The 12200-nt window shown below is 57.5% G+C and overlaps 1 protein-coding gene across 50 annotated transcripts in view; it reads left to right on the top strand.

The window, feature by feature from the left end:
• PHLDB1 (pleckstrin homology like domain family B member 1) overlaps positions 1-12200 on the top strand; it is a 46411-nt gene that overhangs the window by 30586 nt on the left and 3625 nt on the right. For 17 of the 50 annotated variants that reach the window (XM_072729612.1, XM_072729616.1, XM_072729603.1 and 14 more), the window contains 8 exons: positions 2009-2149; positions 3516-3656; positions 3823-3925; positions 5049-5343; positions 5427-5517; positions 7107-7253; positions 9026-9142; positions 9390-9492. In XM_072729612.1, the coding sequence (XP_072585713.1) occupies positions 2009-2149; positions 3516-3656; positions 3823-3925; positions 5049-5343; positions 5427-5517; positions 7107-7253; positions 9026-9142; positions 9390-9492 (1138 nt within the window). Of the gene's footprint in view, positions 1-2008; positions 2150-3515; positions 3657-3822; positions 3926-4367; positions 4413-5048; positions 5344-5426; positions 5518-7106; positions 7254-9025; positions 9143-9389; positions 9493-12200 lie in introns of all 50 variants that reach the window. The other 33 variants (XM_072729615.1, XM_072729631.1, XM_072729620.1 and 30 more) reach the window with 3 other exon arrangements.

The following is a 12200-nucleotide window of genomic DNA, read 5'->3' as shown; positions in this document are numbered from 1 at the left end:
AGTTTGAGTGAGTGTGCCATCCTGCTGTTCCAGAGAGGGCCTGAGCAGCCCGTGCAAAATCAGCACCAATCTGCATATTAACGTGCATGTATTCTGCATGCTGTTCATCAATTCTCACAACCCACTGGATCCTCCAGCTTGTTTTCCTTTTCCTTAACCCCTGGAGGACAGTCGCTCTCTGCAGCTAGGCCAGGCTGGGGATCCCCCTGGATGGGGCAGGCTTAGGGTCCTGTGCACCCAGTGTGCATGTTGGATGCCTGCCTTGCCCCCAGCACCTCGGTAAGCTCAGGGAATGTGACAGGCCCTGCCCTCCCGCCCCACAGTCTAATGTGCTAATGTCTCTCCAAGTACTAACCCTTGGGCAGCAGGCCCATTTTTCCACTTGGGCTTTGAGCCGTTCCCTGCTAGGGTCTCTCTCGCAGAGCCCGTCTAGCTCACCCCCTAGTGGTGTCTCTACTCCCAACCCTTCCAGCTCCTGCCCCAGCAGATGGGGTGTGAGGAGACACTCTGGGAACATTAGCTGGTGTTCTGTGCTGTGTGTGCGTGCCCCATTGCAGATGCCTGATGTGTTGGAGACAGAAGGTTCTCTGGGAGCTGGGTCTTGATCTTCTGTGGGCCCTTGGAAGGCCTTACCTAGGCTTCTCCTGTCCCTAGCCCAGAGCAAACCCAGGGGTAGGCCTTCAGGGTCTGCCTGGGGCAGGGCCTGGATACCCAGGCAGCCTCAGAAGTAGAGGTCACGAAGAGCCTTTGGACAGTTCTGGCTGCGTTTTTCTCCCCCCACCGCCTGCTTGTCTCCAGTCACAGGAGGCAGCTGGGCTCCCCACCCCTGCTTTGGATCTTGATTGAATGGAGTGATGGCCCCGAGGCATGGAGTGTAGGTGTTGGGTACCCGGCTGTACCCTGTTAACCTCTTCTCTGCCCATCCCTGCCCCTCCCACCGGGCACCCTAGGAGTATGTGAGCCTGGCAGAGGTTCTCCAGCTGTGCTTCCGCTTGGACCCCCATGCTTCCGCCACCTCCCCCAGCGTGTTCGCCCAGCCCCTGCCCGACAGTGAGGTACCAGCCACTGAGTGAGCCCACCTGTGCCTCATGGATGCCCATCTCGTCCCTCAGGCTGGGGTGGGGTTTGGGGGATGATAGGGTGTGTCTTCAGCGGTGAGGGGGAAGTGCAGCTAGCATAAGGGGCGTTGGGAGTGCTTCCCTCTCTTCTCTGGGGCCTTGGGAGCTTCAGCTCCTGATGGTCTCAAGGTGGGGCAGGCCTTCTGCTCTGGCTTGAGGGTGTCATCCTGAGAGGATTCGCCTTCCTGGGCTCTGCAAGCCTCTGCTGCTGTGTGCTTCCTGTGATGGTTACCTTTCCCTTGTCCATGGGCAGGGCCATCTGGTTTGCAGTTCCATTAACCTCTTGTATTCCCTCCTGCATCCTGGCCTCCCCCCAAGTACGTGACGCTTGAGCAGCTAAAGGTGATGTGGGGCACCTCACCCGTGCCCACAGCCCCCGCGACGGGCCTGCCTTTCTGGGCCTCTGCCTCCCGGGACCTGGTTCCCACCACCTGCCTTCCTCCCGTGCTGCCCTCTTCCTCCTCCTCTGCTTCTCTCACGCCTTCACCCAAGGTTGGTGGTCTCTGTGTTGTGCCACCCTCAGCCCGCTGCTGGCGTGGCTCTGTGTGTGTGCGTGTGCGTGCGTGTGCCACCGCTGCTTCCCAGCGTCTGAGCTCCAGGCCAGCCCCGGGGAGTGCTCAGTGCCTGTGGGCGCTGGCCGGCTGGCGTCGTGGTTGACACAGCACGAGTCTCTGGTCTGGGAGTGGTGTCCTGACTGTTCCTCTTTGCCCTTGGTGTGTTCATGGCAACTGTTCTCTCACTGTTTTTCTCCTCCTTCTCTTTATGCTGTCCTTCTTCCCTTCCTCCCTTACCTTCCTGGTACCAATCGTGGCCTTTACTCATCCTCCACCCTTCCCCTTCCTTCCCCTCCTCACCTGTTCCCCACGCCCCCTCCCCACGCCTCACTCCAGATGGAGGAGCTGCTGCTCCCTGCTGTAGACTTAGAGCAGTGGTACCAGGAGCTGATGGCCGGGCTGGGGACCGGCCCCGCTGCAGCCTCCCCACGCTCCTCCCCCCCGCCTCTGCCCGCCAAAGCTTCCCGGCAGCTTCAGGTAACGCCCTATCTCACTGCCCATCCCTCCCCGAGCCCTGCTCTCTCTGCCCTGGGCACCTCCTGTCCGTCCAGCAGCCTCACAGCACCACCAGAGATGGTGGGGGTCAGTTGAGTCAGGGCAGCAGGGGGGCCTCTGGCCTCCGAGATTTCCTCATGGGCAGCCATCCTAGCACATTGAGCAGCTAGGGTCCCCCACCCCCCCGAGTCTAAGGGTGACAGCCAGGCTTGCCTGTCTGGTGGAAGGGGGTTCAGGAACAGCAGTCAGGTTGGGATGGGTTTGGTGCCTCGTGCTCCAGCGGACTGTAGCTCTGCTCTGTCCCTGGCAGCCCTCAACCTCGGAGTTTCTTACTCAGTTTGGGGGGCCTGACACATTTTTGGGCCTGTTATAACCAGAACTAGTGTGTCCGAGGAGAACTGCCAGCATTTTGCTCTCCAGGTCTACCCAGGGGTGAAGTAACAGCCCTGAGGACACATCCAGGCCTCCCTGGTATTTCTGTGGAGGGTACAGGCCTACCTGACCCTGTAGCAAGCTGCGGACATGATGTGGGGACAGGTGTCAGGGCACATTCCACTGGCCTGTGGGTGTGCCCAGAACCCCAGTGTTCAAGATTCCCTCCTGGTGTGCAGGCACTGCACCTCTAAGTTTGTCGTCTCAGCTCAAATTCCCTGCTGCCTTTGGGAGGAGTTTGATTCCTCCAGCACATGAGGCACCTTTACTTTGGGTCCAACTGGTTAGAAATTTTTACATACCTTGATTCACGTCATCATCAGCACAGTTAACTCTGATTTTACAGAGTAAACACTGGGGCCCCGAGAAGATAAGTCATGTCCCCAAGGCCACATGACTAGGAAGTACCAGAGCCTGTGCCAAGAGCCGGGGTTCTTGACTCCAGACCCCATATTTCAGCAAACAGAAGAGCTGTGAGGGAGCTTGACAGTTACTTTGTCTAGCCCTGCTCCGTCCTTTTGCAGATAAGGAAGCCAGGGCCCAGAGCTGGGAGGTACATAGCCCAGGGTCACACAGCCTGGTAGTGGCCGAGGTGGGATCAGAAGGAACCCTTCAGTTGGCTTTCAGTTGGTCTCCCGCATGACTCTGCCCAACTGATGTGAATGTCGATTTGCATGACCTTTTCTGAGACCTTGGGTGGGACCCGGAGAAGAATTGCCTGGGAAAGAGGCCTGGCAGCTGCCAATAACACCCATCTGTTGGGCTGGCCTGAGAAGCTGAATGCTGTTGTCTGCTAGAAATGGCCCTGGAGGTCCTGGTGCCTGGGCAGTACCTGGATCACAGCCAGCCTAGGTGACATGGGGGTGGCGGCTAGTGGGGGAGCCGCAGCTCACCAGGTGGGGTCTCTTCCCTCCAGGTTTACCGCTCCAAGATGGATGGTGAGGCCACCAGCCCCCTGCCCCGGACCCGCAGTGGCCCCCTCCCCTCCTCCTCTGGCTCTTCTTCCTCTTCTTCGCAGCTCAGCGTGGCTACTCTGGGCCGGAGCCCCTCCCCAAAGGTCTGAGGACAGTGGGTGGGCTGTGCATGTGGCATGGCGGTGGTAGGGCGTTGGAGACTGTGACACTGGGGAGAGGTCAAAGCTGCCCAGGAAAGCCTTGGGACGGGAAGGGGGGGTGTCTTCCAAGCCCTAGGTCCAAGTGCTCCATTACCCCCCTCCCCACCAGAGTGCCCTACTTGCCCAGAACGGCACAGGCAGCCTTCCTCGCAACCTGGCGGCCACGCTGCAGGACATTGAGACCAAGCGCCAGCTGGCCCTGCAGCAGAAGGGTGAGTGGCTGCCATGCCAGCCCGCCTGCTCTCCCGGGGGGGCCCTGGATATCTGCCACCACCACCTCCACCCCCGATGCCACACCTTTTGCAGGGTGTTTTTGCTTTAATTGAGTTCTAGGCAAGAGCAGAAAGCATTTAGATTCAATATCTGAAGAAGAGCTTCCTGGATATTTATCAAGAGACTAAGGGTTGGGGGCGTGCGATCTTCCCCAGAGAGCCCAGCAAAGAAGGGAGATGCCTGTTGGCCTGAGTTGGGATGGACCTTGCCCTCCCTGTCTGGAGGCAGGGGATGCACCCGACGGCCTCCTGAAGTGGTTCCCTGAGTCCTTGTTGCCTGTGTGCATTTTGGTTGTTTTGAAAGCCCGTGTCTGTGCCTCTCTCTCGTCTCATCCCCTCTGTGTCTCTCCACCCTACCCTCTGCCCGGGGCCCCCACACCAGGCGAGTCGCTTCCTGCAGAGCCCCCCCCAGCAGACGACCCAGCAGGTAGAGCGTTAGTCACTGGGGGCATTGCTTTGGTCAGGCAGCCCCGCCTGGGCGTCCGCATGACGTATCCTGCTCAGATCTTCACACCTCCCCGGCAGGCTCCCCGGCTGAGCAGGGATGGGGTGTCCGGCTGGCCTTGCCCCTCGAGCCTAGCCGGCTCCTGCCTCAGCTGTGCTTCGCCTTGTCTCCCCTTCTTTCCTGCTGGTGTTGCTTTTGCTTCTGCATCACAGCTGGGGCTGCATGGACATCCTGCTCACAGACCTTGCCCCCTCTTCCCTTCCCCGCTCCCCCGGCAGGCAGGTTGGTGCATGCATCCTGCCCTGCTATTCAGGCGATGGTTGTGAGCCTGGTTGTGAGCCGGAGGCACTGCCCTGGCAGGGTCAGTGCCCCATGAGGCTCAGGGTGCAGAAGGAGCCTGGAAGCCAGACTACGTGGCTGTGGCCAGTTGTGCAGGCGACCGAAATGCTGGCGGGGCAGCCAGACCTGGAGCTGGGCGGGGGGGCTTTAGGGAAGCTGGGGGGCGTGCTGAGGGGTGGGCCCTGCGGCCGACCTTTCCCTGCTCACATTTTCCCTCTGTGATGCTGCCAGTGTCTCCCAGAGGGCCCGCTGTGATCCCCTACCCCGTCCCTCCTGCAGGACAGCAGGTGATCGAGGAGCAGCGGCGGCGCCTGGCCGAGCTGAAGCAGAAGGCTGCGGCCGAGGCACAGTGCCAGTGGGACGCCCTGCACGGGGCGGCCCCCTTCCCCCCGGGCCCCTCGGGCTTCCCCCCGCTCATGCACCACTCCATCCTGCACCACCTGCCGGCTGGCCGGGAGCGCGGGGAGGAGGGCGAGCACGCCTATGACACCCTGAGCCTGGAGAGCTCCGACAGCATGGAGACCAGCATCTCCACGGGCGGCAACTCGGCCTGCTCGCCCGACAACATGTCCAGGTACCCGCCCCCGCGGGGGTCCTGCTCGGCCTCTGCCAGCCGCCTCCCTGCCCCTTGATGCCACCACTCTTCCACTCCCCCAGTGCGAGCGGCCTGGATGTGGGCAAAATCGAGGAGATGGAGAAGATGCTGAAAGAGGCACACGCCGAGAAGAGCCGGCTCATGGAGTCCAGGGTGAGGCAGGCCTGAGCTGCCCGGGGGCCTGGGTCCCACCCCTAGTCTCCAAGAGACCTTCCCTGGAGGAACAAAGTGTTTTGTTTATTTATTTAATGATTTTATTTATATATTCATGAGAGACAGAGAGGCAGAGACACAGGCAGAGGGAGAAGCAGGGTCCCTGCGGGGAGCGCATTGTGGGACTCGATCCCAGGACCTGAGCCAAAGGCAGATGCTCAACCGCTGAACCACCCAGGCGCCCCGGAAGAAAGTGTTCTAAAGTTTGCGTTCTCAAGCGGAGGAGGCCTGCTGATGTGGCAGGTCTCACGGCTCTTAGGAAGAGAGGCAGCACTGTAATCGCTGTCCACGACGAATCCCCCATATAACGACTCCCAGCCTTCTTAGGTTTGCCTCTGTGGGTGTTTTGGCCGCCATAGGAATTCTGATTCTTGTCCACCCGAGTGGCCAGTCATTCCTCTTGGGGGTGGTAAGGAAAAGTGGGAATGGAGGGCTCGAGGTGTAGGGCTAGAAGAGCAGGCAGGTGTCTAGGCCGGTGCAGAGATGTTGGTGGAGAGGATGCAGGGAGGATGAAGGGTTGAGGGAGGCCCTGCCTGCTGCCCACGGGCCCACAGTGGGGACCAGTGGGGGATCTGGGCACCGCCAGGCTGAGGAGCATAGGCCTGGGGAAGAGGATGAGGGGTGGGGGGTCTGCAGGGGCTGTTCTGTCTCCACCCTCTGGCGCTTTGCGTCTCTGGAGATGAGGGAGAGACCTGGGGAGCAGGAGGCAGTGGCCAGGCCACCCAGAGAAGAAGGCCTCTCAGTTGTACGTACCGCCATCAAAGGAGGGCAAATGCACAAGCAGCTCTTGGCAAACAGGGAGAAAGGAGATTCGGCTAAGTTTTGAGCTGGGAAGAAATGGCAAACCGGAGCTGACGGTGTAGGTTACTGCTGATGAGGACACAAAACATCACTGACGTGCTTTGTGTTTGATGATTTGTTCTAATGACTTTTAAAGTGTTTGTGTTTTTTTAACTTTTAAAGTTTTTTAAGAAGGGCTTCTGTAAGTTCATTTCTAACCCCTAAAATTTAAAGTTTGACTACGAATGTTTGTAACTTGGTTTCATAGGGCCCCAGTGATTAGGGAACAGCTACTGAATATATTCAGTATCAGGATAAGTCACTTAGGTGATCCGTGTCTAGGCATTCAGGTAAAAAGCGTAGGAGCCCGTGTATTTTTCGCTGCTGGGATCAGTGATGGGCGTTTGCATACACGACCTCATGTCATTTTCTCTATAATCCCTGTAGGGAGGCACTCTTGGCCCCATTTTGCAGATGAGACAGCAGAGGCCCAGGGGGTTTAAATGATTTTGTCAGGTTCACACACCTCATCCTGGCCGCAGAGCCCGGATCTGAAGCCCGCATGGCGTCACTCCAAAGCATTTAACCTTACTGGGAGGGTGCTTGCAGAGCGTGGGTTTTGAGGGTGATGCTCCCTCTGGCTGGCCGGGCTCCCCTCTGAAGTGGGTGTGTCCTGCAGCCCCGCCCCAGCCTTGGGGAAGGGGAGGAGGAAGGCAGCTGTGGGCGCTGACCCCTTGCTTTGGGGGCAGGAGCGGGAGATGGAGCTCCGGCGGCAGGCCCTGGAGGAGGAACGGAGGAGGCGAGAACAGGTGGAACGGAGGCTACAGAGCGAGAGCGCCAGGAGGCAGCAGCTGGTGGAGAAGGAGGTCAAGATGCGAGAGAAACAGTTTTCCCAGGTAAGCGGGTGCTGGGGGTGTCCTTGAGGGTGGGGCCGTGGAGGGCTAGGGGTAGCCCAGGGTAGCCCTGTGGGGCTGTAAAGCCTGTTCTCCCCCAGAAAAGACTGCTTGGGACTCATTCAGCCCCAGGAACGGAGACCTGTGTGTGTGTGTGTGTGTGTGTGTGTGTGTGTGTGTGTGTGTTGGGGCCTTCCCAGTGGCCCTCACTCCACCAGACTTGCAGCTCCAGTCCCCCCACCAGCAGGTGGTGTCGCTCTGACTGATGGTTGGCATCTCCAAGAGAGAACTGTACTAGTTCTGAGACAGGAATCCTGAGCTTTTTCCTGACGCAGAAGATTGGAGCAGGATAGTTGAAGGTGCAAATTGAAGTTAGGTTGTATAAGGAGCTCTACCTGTGTCTCTGGTCTCAGATCCTGGCCACCCCCCAACTCTGAGAGCCTAGGGGACTCAGACAGGCTGTCCCTTCCTACTGGATCTTCTAGACTCCCCACCCCCTCCCAGGGAGGGGGTCCTTTAGGATCTTCCTCAGCAGGGACTGGTGACCACAGCTCCCTGATGTCTTATGATGCAACATGAATTCTAAGGGGTGGGCCACCTGAATTGGGTTTGGGGATTAAGAAATAACCAGGGGGTGCCTGGGTGCCTCTGTCAGCTAAGCGTCTGACTCTTGATTTCAGCTCAGGTCATGATCTTGAGGCCGTGAGATTGAGCCCCACATCGGGCTCTGTGCTGAGCGTGGAGCCTGCTTGGGCTTCTCCTCTCCCTCTGCCCGCTCAAGCACACTTTCTCTCTCTCTCTCAAAAATAAACATGAAAAAAATAATCAGAAACTTCAGTTTAGCTCCTTTGCTGCCCAGTCAGTGGCCCCTGTGCTCCTCTGTCCCCCAGCCCCCTGTCCAGGGGCTTAGGCATCACTGAGGGGCCACCGGTGTCCGCTGTGGGTGTGGGCGAGCCAGCCCATCCTCAGGGCACCTCCTGAAAGCTGTACATTTTGTTTTTTTCTCTAAATAATTTATGATGTTTTCTTTTCTTGCAATTCTAGCATTCTTCCGGGAAAGGAAGAGTAGAAAAAACATCCAGTCAGCTGAGAGTTCTAGTTAGCATCAGAATTTTTGAGATGGAACAGGCTTTTGTGATTATCTAGTTCAAAGCCCTTGTTTTACATATAAAGAAAGCAAGGCCCAGAGAGGCCTTGTGACATGGGAAGTCAGAGGCTGGATTGCTGATTGGGCTTTTCTTTCCAAAGTGTGCTCACATCTGGCCTCTTGCTTTATTCTGTTCAGCCCAGGAAAGAGCCGAGGGGCAGAGATAAGACAGGGATGGCTGTGTCTTGGTCCTAGGTGGGGAAACCGAGGCATGGTGCCACTCAGCAGTTTGCCTGGGCCAAGGTTGCATTGCTAGCCCACTAGGTCTCTGCTTTTCTTTTCTTTTTTATTTTATTTTTTTAAAGATTTCATTTATTCATTTATGAGAGAGAGAGAATGGCCGAGACACAGGCAGAGGGAGAAGCAGGCCCCATGCAGGGAGCCTGACGTGGGACTCGATTCCGGGTCTCCAGGATTACACCCCGGGCTGCAGGCGGCGCTAAACTGCCGAGCCACCAGGGCTGCCCGGTCTCTGCTTTTCCACAAACCCTGTGAAACCAGAGTGACAGCCCTGGGGGTGGGAGAGAGTGATGCAGGAATGGGGGTTCCACACTGAAGCCAACAGACCTGGTCAGGGAAATGATGGGGAAAGAGAGGCGACTCTGCAGACCCTGCCCTCTGCTCCCAGGCACGACCCCTGACCCGCTACCTGCCAATCCGGAAGGAGGACTTTGACCTGAAGACCCACATCGAGTCGTCCGGCCATGGTGTTGATACCTGCCTGCACGTGGTGCTTAGCAGCAAGGTACGGGGTGGGTGTATGGCGCTGGGGAGAGGACCCCGTAGTCTGGGCAACTCCTAGGCCCTCGGAATAGTGGCGCCAGTTCCTGCCTAAACCAGAGGTCTCTGTCCCGGGACGTGGTGTCCAGGCCTGAAGAGGTGTGGGGCACAGCCCCCCACAATACAGGCACAGGTGACAGCTTTTATGCTGCTCTGGGAATAGAGGTTGGGGGCTGCACATTGGGTCCTTCCTCACTCCTGCTTCTCACCAGGTCTGCCGCGGCTACTTGGTCAAGATGGGCGGCAAGATTAAATCATGGAAGAAGCGCTGGTTTGTCTTTGACCGGCTCAAGCGCACCCTTTCCTATTATGTGGGTGAGTTCCCATAACCCTTGGGCTGTCACCCAGGATAGCCGGTCTTCTGGAAGGAGGCCAAGCTTACTAGTGAGGGGGTGGGGGGGGGCAGGGCTTGAGCTGGGTCTTGTTCTCCCCTCCTGACAGTGTACAGAGTGTACTTGGTCCGCCTTCGTTTTTTGTTCATTCACGCATTTGGCAGTATTTCTGAGCACAGAGTAAGTTCTGGGCACTGTTCTAGGCCTTGGTGAGGAGCAGGGTGGCTACAGCTCTGTCCCTTGGAGCCTGTTGTCAGGGAGGCAGATTGTGAAGAAAATTGTGAAAGCAATGCACCATGGGTCATGCTGTAGGGGACACGCAGGCTCTGTGGGCATGTGGAGTCCTGTGGATGCCGCCTTGGGCAAGTTCCCTCGGAGACTCTAAGACAAGCAGCTGAGCGTGCCAGGGAGCGCTCAGGATAGCCCTGGGGACAGGCTCACTGGCGCGGCCCGCTCCCTCTGCTCCCTCCACCCTGGAGTTCCCCGTGGATGGTTCCCACTTGAGATGCAGGAGGCTGTGTGGCACGCAAGTTGGGAGAAGCTGGGGTGAGTGGGGGAACAAGCAGTCCTGAGATCCTCGTGCCTCAAAACCACAGTTTCCTTTCTTACCCGATACATGTCCTTGTACATTGTGGGTTGGGCAGGGGGGCTCTGCTCCCCTCCGTATCAGTGTTCCTTTTGAGAGCATGCATTTTTAGAGTATGGCTGGCCACAGTGGCAGAGTGTAAAGAGAAGCCTAATTGCACCTCACATTGACATTAAATGCCCTGTCTTCTCAGCCAGTCACCCAGCCCCACCCAAGTGTAAAGCCACGAAGAGCAATCCCGTTCAGAGGCTGGAAGGAGAGGGCTTGAGTGTCTGGTGCCAGCGATACCCAGGCCTGGAGTGCCTGCATTTCTTCTAACTTCTGGTCCCTAACCAAGTGCCACCTCCTCTAAGAAGCCTTCCTGAGAAGGGGAGGCAGGAGAGGCAGAGGTGCATGTGTCCCCATGTTTCCACCTGGGCTGGGCTGGGACTTTGTGGGGATTTGAGAGAAACAGGCCTGGGGAGAGGAGCTCCATTTTAGGCATGTTGAGGATGAAGTACCTCTGAGACATCTGAGTTTAGGAGAAAGGTCAGGGTTTAAGTTGAGTGTGCTGGAGTCCTAGCAATAGCAGGTCATACTTAGCACTGCATGGACCCAGTGCTGTGCTAAGCACCGCAAATGCATCATCCCGTTTACCTTTCATCATCATCTTGTGCGGGAAGCACTGTTTGATACCCATTTTATGGACCAGGAACAGAGGTCAGAGGTTCAGAGAGGTTAAGTAAATTCCCGAAGGACCCACAGCTGCCAAGCGGCAGAGCTGAAACTGAACCCGGGCGGTTGGACCTCAGAGCAGAGAAGAGGCAAAGGGCTGTACCCAGGGGAAGGAGGAAGGGGAAGGTCTGGCAGAGGGGGAGGGGGCGGGAGGCCCAAGGCCACAGGCCAGGGGCTGGGCTGGCACTTGGCTTTCCTGACCTTCCTTAATGTCTGTGAAATGAAGGAAGATTCAGATGAGGGGCGGAAGCGGGGAGGGAAGCCAGCCAAAGGAGCAGACATTTGGAGACATGGAGTGTCGCCAGTGATGAGGGGCACTGCAGAAAGGCCGAAAATAATGTGGACCCAAAAGCCCTTCCATTCAGGGATTGGAGCTGGGCAGGAGCCTGATTGCACAAGATGAGGCGAGGTGGGTGGTAAGGAAGCGGAGGCTGGAGCAGATACTGTTGCCAGTGAAGGAAGAGGTGGGAACAGACCACCACTGGAGGGATGGCCAGGCCTAGGGGCCAGGGTGGGGCTGTGTCCTTGTCCCAAGAGGGAAGAGTCAGAGGAAGATGGGCCTGGGGCCTGATCTGGGTCCTGGGTGTGACGTGCCCGCTCTTGCCTTGAATTTGCCATCTCCCAATCCTGGAACCTCCTCCCACTGACTTGGTGGAGCTCCTCTATTCTGCAGGGTCCAGATCAGATATGACCTCTGTGACGCCTGCCCTGGCCCCACCTTACTGGGAATGAGTCCTGCCTGCTGCTATATATAACCCTTGTGTTACACAGTATTACACAGGGGCTGTCTGCCGTGTAACATCAGCCCAAGGGCATATGATGTAACAGACGCCACATAAGGTGCCAGACGCCGTGCTGGACACTTTGTGTGCTCCCACCTAACACCCTTGGCCACCTGTGATGTCTAGATGCTCTTGTCATGTTCCCAGCCATGCCCAGGGTCGCATAGCTAATAAATACCCATACGTCTGCACTTTCTTCCCCGCTAGATGGTAGATTCCTATGGGAAGGAGCTCTGATTGCTGGTGATTCCAGGGCCTAGGACTCATTTATTCAACACTGTGCCCCTACTGTGTGCTAGGAACATAGTTGTTGTTGGAGGAGGGAGACCTAGGACACGTGTAAAGGAGGGTTCAGATTCAGCAGGGTAAGTGCTGTAGAGGAACATCCGTGTTGTAGGAGCATAGGAGAGCGCCAGCAGGCACCACAGTGTTGACATTCCTAGTGGTCTTGAAGCCCACCTAGGAGTTTGCCAAGGGAATGGGCTGGAGACCACTCCAGTGTAGATAGGGTGTAGGGTTAAGCACCTGTGAGAAGCTCCACCTGGCCAGATAGAACTGAGTCGGTGCAGGGGAAGGATGTGAGACCAGCCTGGAGGGACGGGGTGGCAG

Source organism: Vulpes vulpes, chromosome 12 (assembly GCF_048418805.1).
Source record: "Vulpes vulpes isolate BD-2025 chromosome 12, VulVul3, whole genome shotgun sequence".
Lineage (NCBI taxonomy): Eukaryota > Metazoa > Chordata > Mammalia > Carnivora > Canidae > Vulpes > Vulpes vulpes.
This window is presented reverse-complemented; position numbering and strand designations above follow the sequence as displayed.